At 40.9% G+C, this 19,051-nt stretch overlaps 1 protein-coding gene across 3 annotated transcripts in view; it reads right to left on the bottom strand.

The window, feature by feature from the left end:
* The window catches only part of INO80 (INO80 complex ATPase subunit), a 57,839-nt gene that overhangs the window by 35,970 nt on the left and 2,818 nt on the right, over positions 1 to 19,051 (bottom strand). For 2 of the 3 annotated variants that reach the window (XM_082239264.1, XM_082239263.1), the window contains exons 2-15: positions 13,529 to 13,714; positions 12,629 to 12,795; positions 12,308 to 12,375; positions 11,552 to 11,713; positions 11,129 to 11,249; positions 10,369 to 10,583; positions 8,385 to 8,438; positions 7,551 to 7,754; positions 6,506 to 6,701; positions 6,279 to 6,346; positions 5,741 to 5,950; positions 5,345 to 5,425; positions 4,891 to 4,986; positions 3,914 to 3,973 (exon numbers count right to left, since the gene is read on the bottom strand). In XM_082239264.1, coding sequence (XP_082095390.1) covers positions 3,914 to 3,973; positions 4,891 to 4,986; positions 5,345 to 5,425; positions 5,741 to 5,950; positions 6,279 to 6,346; positions 6,506 to 6,701; positions 7,551 to 7,754; positions 8,385 to 8,438; positions 10,369 to 10,583; positions 11,129 to 11,249; positions 11,552 to 11,713; positions 12,308 to 12,375; positions 12,629 to 12,795; positions 13,529 to 13,671 — 1,845 coding nt within the window. In that variant the 5' untranslated portion in view covers positions 13,672 to 13,714. The remainder of the gene's footprint in view (positions 1 to 3,913; positions 3,974 to 4,890; positions 4,987 to 5,344; positions 5,426 to 5,740; positions 5,951 to 6,278; positions 6,347 to 6,505; positions 6,702 to 7,550; positions 7,755 to 8,384; positions 8,439 to 10,368; positions 10,584 to 11,128; positions 11,250 to 11,551; positions 11,714 to 12,307; positions 12,376 to 12,628; positions 12,796 to 13,528; positions 13,715 to 19,051) is intronic. The other variant, XM_082239265.1, reaches the window with a different exon arrangement.

A 19,051-nucleotide genomic window follows, 5' to 3' on the forward strand; every position in this document is an offset into this window, starting at 1 on the left:
TTATCTCAAAGTTATCTGATATGTTGTTGTTAATTATTAACTTTGCTTTTTGGTCCGAATAAATCGTGCCAATACCTCTCAAAAAATTTTCACCAATTCCTAGTACTTTTAAGTTTTCTTTCATGAAATGCCAGGAAACATTATCAAACGCTTTTTCCGCGTCTATAAACAATAATACTGCCTGTTTCTCATCTCTGACTTCAAGGTATTCAATTATATTTATCAGGTTTCTTACGTTGTCCCTTAGTTGCCTCCCCGGCAGAAAGCCTGTTTGGTCCTTGTGTATCACCTTATTTAACACCATTTTTAGTCTATTCGCTAGTATATCCGCAAATAGCTTATAGTCGTTATTCAATAACGAAATTGGTCTGAAATTTTTTACATCTAATATATCCCCCTCTTTCTTCGGGATCAGTGTAATATAAGCTTCTTTCCAGGTGTTTGGCATCCTTCCTTCTCTTAAAACTTTATTCATTACTTCACTTAAAACAGGTGTCAGGTATTGCGATAGTGTTTTGTAATACTTTGCGGAGATACCGTCCGGTCCTGGGGCCTTCCCTATTTTCATTCTTTTTATTGCCTTCGTGACCTCTTGTTCTGTTATCTCCTGGTTAAGCGTTCTTTTTTCTTCTTCTGGGATTTGATGTAGTTTATGGTCATGGATATACTTTTCTATTCTCTTGTTGTCTTCTTTATCTTTCCTATAAAGATCTCTATAGAATCTCTGAAATACTTTTCTAATTTCTTTTGGGTCCTCAATCATTTTATCCCCGTCTTTTATTTTACAAATTGTGTTCTGTTTTTGTCTTGCTTTTATTTGCCAAGCCAAGAATCTCCCGACTTTATTGGCCGACTCAAAATTTTTTTGTCTCATAGTTTTTATTTTCCATTCGATCTCCTGTCCCACCACCATGGAGAACTGAGACTGCAGCATTTTTATATTTCGCTTTATTATTTCATCTTTGGGTTTTGTTATTAGCTGTTTTTCGTTCTCGGTGAGCTGGGACAGGATCTCCTCTTTCTTCTTCTCTCTCCCTCTTTTCTGGAAGCTATTTTTTTGAATCAGGAAACCCCTCATCACCGCTTTGCTCGCGTCCCAGACTGTTTCAATTGGTGTTTCTTTGTTTAGATTCCATTTAAAATAGTCTGTTATTGTCTCTTTTGCAGTTTCCACTACTCTCGGGTCATTAAATAAGCTCTCATTCATTCTCCATCTATGTGTAGAAGGGTCCTTTCCTTTTAATTCCATATATAGCGGATTATGATCTGACAGGGTTCTTGGGAGGATTTCAATTCTAGTTACTCTTGGTGTTAGAATCTTAGAGACCCAGATCTGATCTATTCTGCTGAAGCTTTGATTTGGTTCAGAGTGAAATGAAAATTGTCTTACTGTTGGGTTCCTTAATCTCCAGATGTCAATTATTCCCAATGTATTGGCCATATCAAAGAAGGCCTTCGGGAGTTTGCCTTCATATGTATTTTGCCTCTTTGTTAATCTATCTAAGTCCGGTACCACTACTCCATTAAAGTCTCCCAGTAATATCAATTTCTTATCTAAGTACTCTAACATTATTTCATTCAACTTTGTGACGGACGTGCTGGGAGTGAAGATACAGCGCGTGGATTAGGGACTGCCACCGTGTGGGGAGCTAAAAAAATTACATTCTAAAAGCAAAGAAGGCGGGAAAGTGCTCCCCCTGGTGGCTGGTTGAAACACCGTGTGGACTGACCTTGTGTGATATATATATAAGATCTAAATTTTTGTATAATATATATTTAAGATGTCCGGGAAAAATGGGAAAAAGGGAATAGGGACCCCAGCAGAGAGATGCCCATCCAGGCAAGAAAATGGAAAAGAAAACAAGGAATATGAGAGCTTACTGGGGGAAATAAGAAAAGAGTTTAAGCAGAATGAGCAATATATAGAGAGAAAATTATTGGAGGTCCAGGAAGCGTTAGACAAAAAATTGGAAATGGTGGTGGGAGAGTTGACAGGGAAGGTAAAAGATTTGGAAATAAGAACTAAGGTAGTAGAGGATTCAAACAAACGCAATCAGAAAGATCTAAAGGAAGTAAAAAGACAGACAGAACAAATCAGAGGAGAAATTATAGAAATGAATAGGGCACAGGAGGAGATGTTGGATTATCTATCCACTCTGGAGATGCGTCAAAAAGAGCGAAATTTGAAATTCAGGGGTCTCCCGGAGACACCAAATGAGAATATAAGAGATAAAATAATAAGAGAACTGGCTGGGTGGATGGAACTAAGAGAAGAAGATATTGGCCCAATGATAATGAATGTATTTAGAATAAAGGTTAGATCAACGAAGGCAAGGGTAAAAAAGCTTCCTGGAGATGTCCTAGTCATGTTTAACTCATTGGACATAAGAAATGAAATACTGAGACTGAATTACAACAAAAATCTATGCATAGATGGAGTGAAAATCTTGATTTTTAGGGAGATCCCTGCCAGGTTTTTGAAACGAAGGGGAATTTATAAAGAAATGGTGAGTCTACTGAAAAGGAAAGGAATTCAGCATAGATGGGAATTCCCAGAAGGAATCTCCTTTTACTTTAAAGATAAAAGATTCAAACTAACTAGCCCCCAAGAGTTAGAAAAATTCTTCAGAAGATACGATAAAGAGTTAGGGAGGACAGGGAAAATAAAACCAAGACAGGATCAGAAAGAGGAAGGAAAGGAAAAGGAGAAAGAAGAACAACGTCAGGAAGAAGAGGAGGAACAAGAAGAGAGAGAGGAATCAGAAGAAGAAGACAACAACAAAGAACAGTAAATTTAGCGCAACTGAGTGGGTACTCATAGATAAAAGAAATAATGAACCTGAAAGTATTTTCCTGGAATGTTAATGGGATGAACAATTTAAACAAGAGACGAAAAGTTAACCATGTTTTGATTAAACGAAACCTAGATATCATATGCTTGCAAGAAACGCATGTAGCAAAAAAGCATAAAAGAATTTTAAGTAATAAAAAACTGGGCCAAGAGTTTATCGCGTCAGATTCAAACAAAAAGAGAGGCGTGGTAATATATGTAAAAGAGAAGCATGACCCAAAATTAATTTTTAAGGACGATGAGGGAAGAATATTGATTGTACAAATTGGGTTCCAAGGGGAAAAATGGCTGATTGTGGGGATCTATGCCCCAAACGATAAGTATACCTCCAATTTCCTAACTAGAAGGTCCTGTATCATAATGATTTAAACCATGACATGTAGTTCTACCACTCAGGAAGCAATCTGCTTGCTATAGTCAGACTTCCACTTACATTGTTCTAAGAGTCAGGGCCAAAGTAGTAGCATATTCTTTCATAAGAAGAGCTCAAATGTTGGAGCAGGGAAGGGACATTCCCAGAAGTTCAGAACAGAAGCACACAAGGAAAGGGGAGAGTAAGCATAAATGCTGCAATTGGGCAAGAGAAATATAGGATATATAATGTGGACTAGTGAGAACTGGGACTTAAGAAGAAGGAGGAGAGTTTGGATTTGATATCCCGCCTTTCACTCCCTTTAAGGAGTCTCAAAACGGCTAACATTCTCCTTTCCCTTCCTCCCCCACAACAAACACTCTGTGAGGTGAGTGGGGCTGAGAGACTTCAGAGAAGTGTGACTGGCCCAAGGTTACCCAGCAGATGCATGTGGCGGAGCGGAGACGCGAACCCGGTTCACCAGATTATGAGACTACTGCTCTTAACCACTACACTAGGAAGGCTGTACAATATGTGATTTAGAAGAAACACAGAGGTAGGTATCGTAGGGAAGATGAATATTAAACTAAAACTGAAAATGGGAACAGCATAATGGATACGTTTATCATTTGTCCTTTGGGAATATATTTTCATAGTCTATTGTAAATGAACAAGTACCAGAAAGGCTTTTAAAATAAGTTAAGACGTACCTGACTCCAGAATTTCCTGATCACTTTTCGGTCATGGGGATTTCCCCAGTAAGGTAGCACCTAGGACGGACACACAAACAAATGTCAAGAAAGTGCTTTCTAACAAATCTGAAGAGAAGTGGAACTATTTCATATTTCTGCCCTAAGCAAAACACACACACCCCCCCAAAAAAAATCCAATAAAGCATTATTTTTTATGAAGGCAGGCTGAAATCAGAGTGCAATTCATAGTGTAAAAGAAAAATGCAACAATACTTCTAAAAGCACAGATCCTATTTGTAAGATATTGCTGAACAAGAATAGAAAGTTGATTCCAGCATCAATTTCTCTTTCAAATGTAATACATTTAATGCTACGCTGCCATCTGCTGATAAAGATAGGAACAGCATAAAACAAATTATGAGTATGTACAGTATAGTTTCTCTAGGGCGCTTTTCACTTTATGCAACAACCACATGAAAATTGTGGTATTTTTCTGATAAATATGTAAAGTGTGAAGTAAAGACATACAGTCCCCAAACAGACATAGTACATATACCAAGGAGTTGCACTCCTCTGGCTGTTGTCTGCATCTTGCTTAGGGACATGTTCTCTTCCCTCCACACTTTACATGCTTACCGTGAAAAATGGTGGTAAAGGCAGCTGCTATGTATAGTGTGAAATAATAATAATAATAATAAATTTATACCCCACCTATCTGGGCGGCTCCCAACAGAATATTAAAAACAAGATAAAACATCTAGGAGGACTTGTGGACTAGGCACTGGGGTGATGGGACAATCCTCTCAGTGTACTAAGACCCCAAAAAGGTTATTCACCAGAAATTTAGAAAACAATTAGGAAATTACAGCTAAAAAGGCCGGGGAGAAGAGGGGAGAGAATGAACCAACACACTTCTTACACCCTCTCAATTTTCAGTCTAAGCATATAATAGAACAGGAAGTTAACTGTGGAATCATTTCAAGAATGCTTGTTACCTTAAACCTAGGAACAAATCTGGCAAACTCCTGATGCCAGTTGTTTAGGGTGGAAGCCGGTGAAATAATTAAAAAGGGTCCCCAGATGTTCTCTCTCTGGAAGAGGAAAGAGAACTTAACTGAATGAAGCAATATCCGAAACAACATTAAAATGAAATATTGTGGATAAAGAAAATATATAGGCTATGAGGAAATTATGTAGAAAAATATATACAAAGCTCAGTTAAGATAATGGAGCAGTAGGGCTATAGATCAGGAGGGGGTTGACTAATACCAGGAACACAGAAAATGTGCAGCTATATGAGTCCTGGAAAGGCACTTAAGAATAGCAAAGCAGGTCAATTTGGGTGATGTATGGACTGAAAATAGATGTCAATGCAGAAATGTGTAAGCTGAGGCCCATTTAAACCACATATTAAGTACAGGGGTTGTAAAAGACAAAGAATCCACCTACCTCAGCCAGATGCGCTAACAAGGCAATACTCTGCACTGTTTTACCCAACCCCATTTCGTCTGCCAGGATTCCATTGATGCCCTGCAAGAGTTACAGCCACTTTACAAGTCTAGTCTGAGCAAGACAGACTAAAATGCCCAAGAGACAGCTAGAAAATCAGTAAATTACTGAAGCCCGCTATCCTCCCTCAAACATCAGGTGCCACTTGAAAGTTCCATAATATCTGATAATCTGTCAGGTTATCCCTGATACCATATCTTGAGTTGTCCTTAGAAAGGATTTTTTAATTACAAGACTATGAGCCCAGTTCATCTATTTGCAATGCATCCCTTTCCCTGGAGCTCTACCAAAAAGGAACTCCTCTCAAAGAACTAGCTTCAAGTAACAATTGCATACCTGCTCATAAAGGTTGGCCAGCCAGTTCATGCCTTTCAGCTGGTAACCTTTTAGTTTACCATTGAAAATGGTAGGCTGTGGAATGTCCTCTCCTGCCCGGATAGATGGGTTGGCAAGGCTGTAACTTTCTCCAAAGCCGCTGCCAGACCTGTTGGCAGCCCGAAGGGCTGCTGCCCGACTCTCCTTAGCATCTTCATCAAATGACCGTGTCTAAACAAGGAGAAGTGTGGGGGGGAAAGGTTATAACCCCATGAAAACTTAGTGGAACGCCATTACCAGTGGACAAACCTCAGTAGTTTCTACATGAGTAGAATCAGGGTTAACAAACTCATTGTACTTATATTTCCCTTTCACTTGCTCTTGCTTTAAAATCAGCAGAAGCCAGCTTTCTCATAGCTTCGATAGACACAGAATTCCAAATTAACAGATTTGTGGTGCACAGACTAAACCTAGTAATATATAAGGCAAGCTTAAGTGTCCCGTTCCTGTCCCAGGCACTCCAGAACACTTTACTCCGTTGTTCTTTCTGAGTACTTACCTGGGCCTGATGAATCCGATAGGCATCTTCGGCATTCTTCAGGGCCTGAGCCTTGTAGTAGTTACTATCTGAAAATACCACCAAATATGGAAAAAGAAAAAAATCCACATGGATTAATCTCAAGCCTTCATGGATAGGTCAAACACATACATATCCAAAAGCCTGCAATACAGCAATGACTTGCATGATTCACCTAAATCATGCCGGAGTTCAGTTCAACTCCTTACCATAATCCTCCTGGGTAATGTTGACTACGACTCCTCCACCAATATCAATCTGCCTCTGGATAGAACTGTCTTCAAGTTTCCTCAAGATTTCCTCCTGGATTCCATCGTGTCCTATATCACGTTTGCGGCTCATGAAGTGGGCATACAGCTCAGTCTGCGTAATCAGGAAGTTAAGTTTTCTCTGCTGCCGTTTAGCCTAAAATAAGTTACAGAAGGACACAGGAAATCACAAAAGTGCTCACTTTTGCAGGACATATACTAAAGTAACCTCAAAAGAAGTTAAAACAATACAGGTAATTTTGATGACTGTAAACATATTGAAGACTTAATTATACCCTTGTACCATTTTAATATCAAAGTGATGACAATGACTCTACTACTGCAAAAAAATTGTTCTTTCTTGCTAACCTTGAGATGAAATCTTATGAAAAGGCACCATATGTTTATAAGGTAAAGTAGACCTTGGCTGGATTATACAAAAATTAAAACAGAAAATAGAGCTTAGACGGCAACAAAAACAAAAGACATTTTCAGCTGATGAGAAACACAGCCAGGCCTTTCTTTAGTGGCTTGCATATTGACACAGTAAAAGATTACTGTTCAGGGCATGTAAAGAGATCTTATTTCTCAACTAAAGGAAACCAGCACCCTAGCACAGAAAATTGTGCTATGCAGGCCAAAGGACACCTGGCTTATCAGATGCACTTAAAAGGTATCACTCAGACCTGTACCAATGTATCCAGAAACATTAAAAGTATTTCCCCGAGGTCAAGGGTGAGAAAAGGTTGGCCCACCAGTTGCTTTTGGCTGAGATGGAGTTCAAGAACACCTGGGCAGCCAGGTAATCTAAAAGTAACACTGAGAGGAGCATGGCATATTTTTTTAGCTGGGAATTAAACAAAAGCAGTTAGATCACAATCATAAAAAGAAATACAAACTGGAGTGCAGCGTGTTTCTTCTCTTGACATATGGAGCACTGCAATGACTGCAGCTGATATCTCGGTTCTGCTGCCTAAGTTTTAATCTATCTGTGATATAGTCTCACCTCTCTCATCTCCTCATCCAGTTTGCGCTGCTCCAGTGCCTCCTTCTCAGCTCTTTTGCGGTGTTCTTTCTCCACTTTCTCGTATTTCTTCCAGTAAAGAAGCATCTCCTTCGTAAGGCGCCGTGCCCTCGGTAGAGTCTCCTTGCAGTTTTTCTGGGCTTGGATAGCTGCTCGACGCACCTCTCTCATACACTGGTGAGCCAGCTACCAAGGGAAAGGTAGGAAAGATGGAATTTGAAGGCTGCTTGGAAATGGCAGCTAATTCAAAATACTGCTACAAGATAGCAGACTAAGAATGAGCATTAAGAGTCATATTATGCCTGTGCTTCATGAGCTTCACTGGCACCAGGTTAGCTTACAGGCAAATTCAGCTTTGACCTATAAAACTTTTCACAGCTTGGAACCAGTATATCAGAAATATTGCCTGTCTCCACACAATCAAGATGTCTTTTTCTGGGTTCCCTTGTGATCTGAGGTGCAACAGGTGGTTACGGGAGAAAGGGTTTTGTTTTTTGTTCTTTTAGTAATGGCACAAAACTGTGGAATGCTCTAGGAGGCTTGCCTAGTGCCTAGGTTGATGGCACAGACAACCCCCTTTTAATTTTTCCAACATCTTTACTTCAATTGCTTTATCTGCTTTTTTGGTCTTTAGGGGTTTTATGTTTCTAATGATTTGGGTTGAATTTCTGATTTAGTATTGTAAGCCCACGGTAATTTGAATGATGGAATATAAACTCCCATAATACACAAACAGAATAATATAGATTGAAAGGTTTCACATACAGTAAATTTCCATCTTGTCTTAGTATTAAAATAATGTATGATGCATCTTACCTTTCGACTGTTGCTTAAAAACAGGTTTCGGGCAGAAACCTTTTGTTTGTATGCCTAAAAAGAAGAAAGAGTTAAAGAAATCATTGCTTGGTCACATTCTTAAAAAGTAATTTTACTGTTTCCAAATAGATCTGAATTACAATATCAAAGTGTGAGTTGTATAGACAGCTGACTATTATAAAAATGATCAAGCTATGGGGCATGCTACAGCTAAATAAAACACAGATAAACACCCCCCCCCCTGAAAAGCTAAGCTCAATATCACCAAGGAAGTACCGTATTTTTCGTCCTATAAGGCGCACCGGCCCATAGGACGCACCTCATTTTTTGGGGGGGAAATGAATTAAAAAAAAATATTTCCCCCCCCCCAGCCCTGGCTGCCGCCCCAAGCCTTGCGCTCACCTGCCCGAAGCAGGGGAAGCCCTCCGGAGGGCTCCCCGTGCTTCGGGGTGACAGGCTGCCGCCCCAAGCCTCGCGCGCCCGGTGCGACCTCCTGCCGGGCGTGCGAGGCTTGCAGACACTCGCCCAAAGCAAGGGGAGCCCTCCGAAGAGCTCCCCGTGCTTGGGGCGACAGGCTGCCGCCCCAAGCCTCGCGCACCCGGCGGGACCTCCTGCCGGGCGCGCGAGGCTTGCAGACACTCGCCCGAAGCAGGGGGAGCCCTCCGGAGGGCTCCCCGTGCTTCGGGCGACCGCCCCAAGCCTTGCGCGCCCAGTGGGACCTCCTGCCGGGCACGGGAGGCTTGCAGACACTCGCCCGAAGCAGGGGGAGCCCTCCGGAGGGCACCCGTGCTTCGGGCGACGGGCTGCCGCCCCAAGCCTCGCGCACCGGGCGGGACCTCCTGCCGGGCGCGCAAGGCTTGCAGACACTCGCCCAAAGCACGGGGAGCCCTCCGGAGGGCTCCCCGTGCTTCGGGCGACAGGCTGCCACCCCAAGCCTCGCGCACCCGGTGGGACCTCCTGCCCGGCGCGCGAGGCTTGCATTCGCCCCATAGGACGCACCCAGATTTCCCCTTCATTTTTGGAGGGGGAAAAGTGCATCCTATGGGGCAAAAAATACGGTATGTTGTTTGCCTTTAATTCCTGAAAACAATTTTTCCTCCTATGGTAAAATGACTATGTTTCACTCTACACTTGTTACTCTTTCTTTCAACTACATAGGTGGTGGATGACCCTTGCTCCAAAAAGTGTGGTTTAAATTAAAGGGTTTAGGAACTCAGACCGGACCAAATTTCTTAAAATCATACACAGACCTTACTAAAACAAAACTCTACAAGAGAGAAAAATTCCAAATAATTACACATGATTAAAATAGCTCAGAAGGTAAGAAAACAACAAACACTAACTTATCCAGCTAATTAACGAATGCTTACACTGAAATCTCAGTAGGCTGTGCAACAGAACAAGTTGCTGTCAAAAACCCAAATAGACGCTGACCTCGGCTTGGCTGGCTGCCGAGAGCTCCCACCAATCCAGGTTTTATGGAAACATAGACCATGGGCGTTCATCTCTTCCACCCAATTACCTTGTGACACCGGCCTTGAAGCCTTAACAGGAGACCCCTGAATGTAAGCTCATTATTCCTGAGGTTCTAGCCCATTCCCGTAAACCAGTCCACAACACGGACAATTATTTCTTCTCTACATCAACTCATAGTTATATCACATCAAAGAGATTCGATTTTACATGCGCTCCCTTCTATGAACTTGAATACGTCCCTCTCTTTCACCCTTTTTGCCATATTGGTTTACTGCTTCTTTCTAGGCAAGCAAAAGGTTGCTTATTTAAATCAAAACCAGAAAAGTAATTGTAAAAAGTAAATACACCCTCAAAGCAGACAGCTATAAGCCAATATTGCCAACCCTGCAATTGACCAATGATAAAATATTAGCCTGGCCTTCTACCTTACCTTATTCTGCATTCCTGCATTTGCTGGATCTGCCAGCCAAACGTATTAATTTCACTCTTTTTTACTGACAAAGCTCACCTTTGGCAGCTCCTTTTTAGCAATGCTCAGCCATACTTTGCGCCGGCGAGCATTCAACTGTTCAACGGATAAATGCTTTTTCTTGGACCCTGGTGGAGGGGTATCATGAGAGAACTTGGCAAAAACTTTGGTCTGGTGGTGATGGCGCCGTGGAGACTCCTCAGACGAGAGTTCTTCATCCCGTCTCTTCTTTTTTTTCACCTTTTTCAACTTAGCTTCATGAGAACAGAAGGCCACATGATTAGTCTACCCTTTAACAAACTGAGGCCACTATTATTCATTCATGATTTTTTGCTCTATTCCTTCCGATAACAGATAGCAAGAGGACTGCTTTGAAACCTGCTCCTGATCCTATGTATAACATCTGCTAATTCTTCACTGCTCTGCAGGTCTGCAGTTAAATCACGTGAAGGCTTAATTACTGAGACTGAACAATCCTCACTTCATTTTTATACAGAAATATCTTGTGAGCACAAAATAACTTTTCCTCTCTAAAATGGAATTCTATTCACAAACATTAAAGAAGATAAGCACAATGAGGAAGTCAAATTGAGCTGTGGCAAAGATTTGGCAAAGATGCATCAAGATGTTACATATACCTGGATAATTAACTAGAACATGAATGCAAGTCTGTGAAATAAGTATTGTATAATACACTGGGGGAGGATGAGTGAAGGAAAAAACAAAAGTTTAGAAGCCCAATAGGAAAGGAAGTCTACCCTTATAAAATCTTAAGAAAGTATATCAATACAATGCCTACCTTTTAATTTTTTGTCCTCTTTGAACTTCTTTTTCTTGGGTCCTATGAGATGGCGCTGTTGCTCATAGTAAGGATCATATGTGGAGAGCAAACCTGCGCTGTAATACTGGTACTGCTGTAACTGAAGCAGACTTCAATTGTTATAAATATGTATTTTACTTAAGAAATGCTTTAAGGAACACAGCTAAGCTGGAAAATCCGCAGTATGAAAAAGAAAGCTGTGTTCTTTTGTATGTCACACTAAGAAGCTGGGATGAGCAAAATAATGACCCCATGCCTCTTTGCAAGCCAGCAATGTTTTCACTGCTCTAAAAACAAAGACTAACCGGATGAAAAGCCTGGTTTTTGTACTGAAGGGCACAGGTTGGCAAAGCTACTCTCCAAAATTGTTGGCAAAGGACAAATTACGCTCTAGAATTTTACCTCTTTATCCTTGCTGTATTTACTTCGATGCAGTTTCTTGTACTTGTGCAGTCGCAGCATATTGTGAAGTTCTTCCCTAGATAGAGTAAATTCATCCCCTTCTTCCCCATCCTCATCAGTTGCTGACTCACTGTCACTGGAGTCATCACTCAGGAGAATGCTCTGCCAAAATTGAGAGGATTTTAGGTCAGTAAGAGCGAGCAAGATGACCAGATTAGTGTACAATAATTCCTTTAAAATGCCTGCCTGTTTATGACTGCTAGGTTATGAAAAAAATGAGTAACACCTTCTACAGACCACCCTAAGCCCCTTAATATTTCCTAACATATCTTCCCACTACCTCACCTGCTTGCAATCCTAAGAAACTTTTATTATAGTAATAAGAAAAAATAGTATACATTCTCAATGCCCGCCAAGATTTTGAAACTCCCATGTCAGGATTCCCTATCTCCACCCTGCCCAACTCGTTCAGAGATTCTTTTGATGCCTTTCTCATCACTCTAGGGCAACTGACCAGGTAAATAATGCTACAATTCTAAGCAAGCAACTGCACAGATATCAGAGATTGTAATGTAGGATTAACAAAATTAATTCCTCTCAATTCCATGAAGCCAAGAAGTTTTAACAGATGGTGAGGTGTTTTGACAGCTTCACTCTTTTTAGAAAGCTTTCTGATTTCTGTAACTACATCATAAAATAATGCAATAGAAGTAGCAATGTAAACACATTTGGATTTCAGAATAATAAAACTCCCACCTTTAGCCACTTTCTGCTTTTCTTCAATTTGGAAAAGTTGTATAGATTCCCTTTTTCTGCTTTTGGCTCTGTTTAAACAACACAGTAAGATAAAAAATGGTATTATTCACATGAGTCAACAGATTTAGCTGGAGAAAGCATTTATCCCTGTCCTAAGTACAAAAAATACATACACAGTGATAACAAAGGCTACTAGCCTTCATCCATTTGAAAGTTCTGCATTTGGCAAGCATATTGGTCCTTGTCCCAAACATATGTCTACTGTCGAAGGCCAGGTTACTCACCCAATGCAAACTAAAATTAATTGTAAAGCACATTTACCAGATTGCAACACTCCATTGAGCGAATGCGTGTTTAACATTCCAGAACTTCCTGCTCCGGATGACTCCCCAAGCAAGGAGCTTGTAGGTTCTTCTTTAACTTGTATCAAGGGACCCCCAGGCTGAGGAAGCAGAGGATTGTCATCCAATCCATCTTCACTTTCATCACTACAATAAAGTTTAAAATAATAGTTATTACAGCAAAAAGGACAAGTGAGGTATAAATAAACAACCACACTCCATCTCAGCAAATGCTCATTTTGCTCCATCCCCCAACACTGGATATATTTGTAATTATATTATGGACAAGATTAAGCCATTTATAATTTCACATATGAAAAAAGAGTACAATTTAAAATTCTAACTAAATTAAACATGATACATTTCATGCTCTTAAAGTATTGTAGGAAGTTCAGGTTTTATAAGGAAGTTAAGCATGTTTCAGTTTTGCACAATTATTTCCTTTTCCTCCCAAAAGGAAACCTTTTGCTTCCATGGCTTCAAATTTTTCAGAAATTTTACATAAACCACTCATATGTGAAAACTAATTATAAATTTGGTTGCATTTTTTTTTTTTAAATCACCTACTGTCATTCTCTACTACAGTTTAAGGGCCAAACCGGATGAGGAATGTTAATCCCCACCCAGTTCTGCTGATTAAAATCTGCAGTTGCTGTTTGACCCCCTTCATCTGCATCACCCTCCACTATATCCCAAGAGTCCCTTAACCCTTAGGAACTGATCTTTGGGGGGGGGGGAGAATTGGGGCATGCAGAGGGGTAAAAGCTCCTTTCCATAAAATAAAGTCAGAATTCAAGCATCCCACACACTTAAGATGAAAACAATAATATGCCTCTTTTCTACGTGTTCCCAAATCGAAGTAAGGTAAAACTTCTAGTACCTGGATACATTCCTGTTGAAGATAGCGGAAGTCTGACGTAAAAAATGATCCAACCGCAGAGCTTTCTCCAGATATCGCAAATAGAGGGGCGTTGCCAGCTCTGTGCAGTTGCCATCCTCTCTTGTACCCAGCTCTGAGGCCATAGAACAAGCCTCTCCTCATGCAAAGTTGCCTCCTAACGCACAGCTGTTCCAAAACAGAATGTAACTATTTAGCATAATCATATCTATTTGAAGTCCTTTTTTTAAAAAAATGTTGTTGTTGTTGTTGTTGTTGTTGTGAATTCAATTTCTATACTGCCCTTCATCCAAGGATGACAGGGTGGTTTACAATATATATATAAAGTAATAAACTCACAGGATCCTGTTTCTTTTCATGGGGATTTTTTTATTGCGGCTTATATTGGGTTGACCTGTAATGCCTGTCAATGCATGTGCTTGGAAGATCAGGTTGCTCGTGTCCTTTTTAAATTCTATACCAATAGTCATTGTGGTATATTTCATTGTGGAATTACATTTTCAAAGTTTGTTCCCATGACTGTCCAACTAGGTAACAGAACAAAATTAAACATCATGTGATAAAAAAATGTTCAAATGGTTTCACTTAAGTCTTATCAAATTTTATCAGCAGAGATTATAATTCGGGTTGCAAAAGAAAAAAATTGTTTTTTATTTGGCCTTGCATCTAGCCCCCTGGCAAAGAGATGAGAAAGACCTGGCCTGAATATTGGTGGTTTTCTAATAGCATCCTTGGGAACCCAGGGGCTTCTTGGAAGGGTTTGTCAAGGAGAAGTAGCAAAAGGAGGTTTGCCCAACCTTGTTGATCTTCCCCTGCAATGTACAGCTGCAGGAAAGAGATAGGTGTATCCTAGTTTATAAACTCAGTTCATATGAGGCAACTGTGAGGCCAAAGAGACCAAGCTGACACATTGTGAGAACTAAACATGCATTCTAGAACAATGCCGGAGAATCCCACAGAGGGGTCCATCGCAAACAAGTCAACGAGGAAGCTGTTCCACTGACTTTTACAAAATCATCTATCTAACGTGATATGAGAGCTCTTTATTCTAGAATCTAATATAAGTAGTTCATTGACAGGGATACATAATAGCACAAGTGATACAGGAATAATGTAGGAAAATGTGAATTGGCTTTGCTATACACCAACATTTAGCGTTCCAAGACCATGGTAAGCCACTACAACTGTTGCATAATGCAGCATACAAGCTCACATATCTCAACAGTTCTCGTGATATTTATTCATTTAACAGGACTTATGCTAGTTCTTCTTGCATTTGCCAGCAGATAACACAATACAGATGTCACAACTTATTTATGACAATAACACTGAAGTTCAGAAACTGCATACAGCTGACTTCACCGCTCACAGAATATATAATTGCAAAAGTAAACACAAGTTTCAATATTTTATTAATTATTAATTACCGTATTTTTGCTCTATAAGACTCATTTTTCCCTCCTAAAAAGTAAGGGGAAATGTGTGTGCGTCTTATGGAGCAAATGCAGGCTGCGCAGCTATCCCAGAAGCCAGAACAGCAAGAGGGATTGCTGCTTTCACTGTGCAGTGATCCCTCTTGCTGTTCTGGCTTCTGAAATTCAGAATATTTTTTTTCTTGTTTCCTCCTCCAAAAACTAGGTGCGTCTTGTGGTTATAGAGCGAAAAATATGGTAACTTTTTATGCTGTTTAATGTAATAAAAGTCTCTAAGCGGTTTACATAAAAACAATATGCATCTGCATTATCCAAATAGAACTGAACAGTTTTTATTTTACCTAAACATTACCAGAGACAACAGAAGTTAAGCTATCTCTATCCAGATAGGGGAGCAGCTGGGCCATTAGCCAAAGCTGATGAAGGCACTCCGTGCCATTGAGGCCACCTGAGCCTCAAGGAACAGGAAAGAATCCAGAAGTACCCCCAAGCTGCGAGCCCCCACATTTGTTGATAATTTCAACAGCTTTAATGGTGAGATCCCACAACAGAAGGAAAAGTGGTGCTGGTTAACAGCTGTGTGGTCAATATACCTATAACCTCTTACCCATGTAGGACTTGCCTTTTCTGCTGTGGAACACCTCAGCTGTGCATTGTGTAGAATGGCAGGCTTCACGTCACTCTTTTTTGTAGGAATGGGGGCTTCTTTGGCCACACAACAGCCGAGCCAGAAGAGACAGAACCATAGAAGCCACAATTTCTGGCTTGACTACCAAAGGCACCCAACACAGACAGTGTGAATCCCGGACAATCTCAGGTGTGCCTGTGTTGACAGCCTCCTCCCAACCTCCTTCACAGGGAGTCTGTGTACGGGTTCAAACTTGGGACCTCATGCATGCAAAACAAGTTGGTCTGCAGAGCAAAAGCTTTAAATAAATCCTCCCTAGTCCTAGTTTATATCTGCCTGGGCTGTCGGATGACAAAGGTTCTATCCTAGGTTTTTCTCCAGCTGATGTTTGATTTAGGGAGCTGCTCTACTGAGTGTGAAGTGTGGCATGTTATCTCTACCTTTTTTTTGCTTTCAAGACTACTGGCTAATTAGCTAGGTAGCCAAAATGTGTGTTTTGCCTTGGGGTGAGTTTAATAAATCCCTAGGCTAGGAGTTGAACTGCTATCCCTTATTTCCCATTTTTATTATCTTTCCTACAGGCCTAACAGGGAGCTCATAAGGTTGCTCCCCGGGAGTTTGTTGTGGCTACCGTGCTTGCTTGTTCGTCCACTGGCTAGCTGCTCCCTCTTGGTATCATTCCCTTTATCATAGCCTACTGGGCCTTGAATTCTTCTCCTGGGAAACCCAAAGATTTGGGTTTGGGTGAGATAAGATTCAGAGGTTATGTTGTGATTGCTTGCTATATATTAATGTTTTCGTTAACTTGCAGCTGACTGTTTATATCTTGTACGCAATGATTTTATAGTCATTTGTATGTAACCATCCTAGCATTGTCAAACTTCAGGGCAGGTGTAGAAGTTGAGTGAATACATCACATAGTGTCTTCCAAATGAGCTAAAGATATGCTTGGGTGTCGCAACTTGCAGCATCCATACTTACTATTCTTTTTTTAAACTTCATAGAGTGACCCAAGGCAACTTACATTTAAAAAAATAAGAACAACCAAAAATACACCTATAAAATTGGAAGGCCTGGCCCACTAAATAAAGCCAGAATGGCACCCTTCAAATAAAGGGTGCAAAAGCCCAGGCAACATTTCCTGTGTTCCCCTATGCCTTTGCCTGATGAAAGTGTGACTATTTGTAGGCTGCCCATGCTTGTGATATAAGAGGACACAAACTTCAGGAGTGCATAGGTACTGGTGACAACTGCTGGACTATGCTGGCTGCAGGATGGTAGTGTGAACTACTAAGGGCACTAGCGTGTCTTTGTGACTGCCAGATTGGTGTGTGAGGCAGGGTGGCAGCAGAGATGCGTGTCTGCCACCAGCGTAAGTGGGTTGGTTTCTTCCAATGCTGGCTACTGTGCAGTGTGCAGGCATCATTAACACATGATGCTGTGATTTGTGGGTGTAAGCAGTGTTGCCAGGGATGCTGTGGGGAAGTCCGTCAGTGTTGTTATGTTCTTCTTTAAAGTGGCATAATTTTGCTGCTGACTTTGCTACTAGGAGTGTAAGGGATCCCAACTGCATTAAGCTACTACTGCATTGACATCAGTGGCATTGACATAGCAGTACCGTTGGATTACGCTGTTAGTCAAACTGTGACTTTTGTTGCATTCTCACATAATGGCAGGTGAAGAGAAAACAACAGAGTACAGTATGTGATCCCTCACAAACCCATATAACCGTCAGTTCTGGGTTGTGGACTATGCCACATCTAAAATCTGCACAAGATTCTAATCAGATATTTGTACAAGACTTCTCCAAAAAGACTATTTGGAATCTAGTACTTTCGGAGAGATCTGCAATACTAAAATGCCTGTATGCCACTGGTTCAGGATAGCAAATCAGTAATCTCAAATGGACAACATGTTCTTGAAAAAAGTGTTCAGGCTCTAGCCCAATAATGGCATTATTAACTTAGTAAGTTTGTAGAAAAGCCTTTTTCAAGAATAGTTAAAGAATTACTATATAACAACGTAGATTGAAATCAACATAGGAGTCCAGACAAGAACATACTTAACATAGGTAAAAACCTACCTACCACAGAAAGAAATGAGCAAACTGATAATGGATGACTTTTCAGCAACTTAACACATTTTTATAGGTGAAAAACTACTGTATTTTTCGCCCCATAGGACGCACTGGCCCATAGGACGCACCTAGTTTTTTGGGGGGAAATAAAGAAAAAAAATTATCCCCCCCCCCAGGTGCGGGGCTGGGGCGGGGGAAGCCCGAGCTTCCCCCAACCCCAGAACAGGCTGCTATCCGCTAGCTGTGGGAGAGCTGCAAGAAGCCGGAAGCCTGGGGCGTGCTGAGCTCAGCGCGCCCCAAGCTTCTGGGTGCAGGCAAGCTCTCCGCTAGCCGTGGGAGAGCTGCACGAAGTCGTGCAGCTCTCCCACGGCTTGCGGATAGCTTCCTGAAGCCTGGAGAGCGAGAGGGGTAGGTGCGCACTGACCCCCCTCGCTCTCCAGGCTTCAGCGAAAGCCTGCATTCACCCCATAGGACACACACACATTTCCCCATCATTTTTGGAGGGGGAAAAGTGCGTCCTATAGGGCGAAATATGCGGTACTTTAATTCTGAGAGAAGAGCTGCTGTGTAACAAATCCACAAGTGTTTGTTGTAAGTACCATTGTATGTAGTAAACTTTGCTGTTGTGTGGTAGAAAACACAGCCAAGGGTTGAAAACTAGTGATATACACATCTGTCACACAGACCATTGACCCTTATACAAAACTAGTGCATAGGTCGCTTCACAGCCAATACATGACATTTGTGGTTTTGCTTCGCTGGATCAGTTGCTTCTGTGCTTAACTGGAACAGAATTGTCTTAGGTTTACTGTGCGGGGTTTCACTAAAGCAAAAGCATTTTTACCACCAGATTATGGAAATAAATCAATCCTAATTTAATATTCTTCTGTACTTTACTTTTTCTTTATATTTTGCATCAGTTTCAGTAAACAGAAAAACTAAAATTGACTAAAGTTGAGTTTCATTTTGATTTGAATCTGTGGCTATCTAAAGTCAAAGAACAACATATTCATGGTTGCTAAACAACAAAGTAGAAAAAAATTTGCTAGGAAAGCTATTGATTTGCATTTCGGAAGGAAGTTCAAGTTCCACCTTTTTCAAAGACTATGTGAATGGATAAAACTATACTGAGGTTATACTGCTATGAACACTTACTTTGGTGTTGACTTTATTAAACTTGGTGGGGCTTACTTTCAGTTAAAAGATAGGTAGGATCTGGCCATACATTTCCATTACTCATCTGTGAAATGGTAATACTAGCAACCAACTACAGAACTGTTTTGAAGGCAAACGTATACTTTGCAAATCTGATGTACTACGTAAATGTTTAGCAATGACAAGTTTTAACCTACGCCACATGTTCTTTC

Source organism: Podarcis vaucheri (assembly GCF_965113315.1).
Source record: "Podarcis vaucheri genome assembly, chromosome: 1".
NCBI classification, from domain to species: domain Eukaryota; kingdom Metazoa; phylum Chordata; class Lepidosauria; order Squamata; family Lacertidae; genus Podarcis; species Podarcis vaucheri.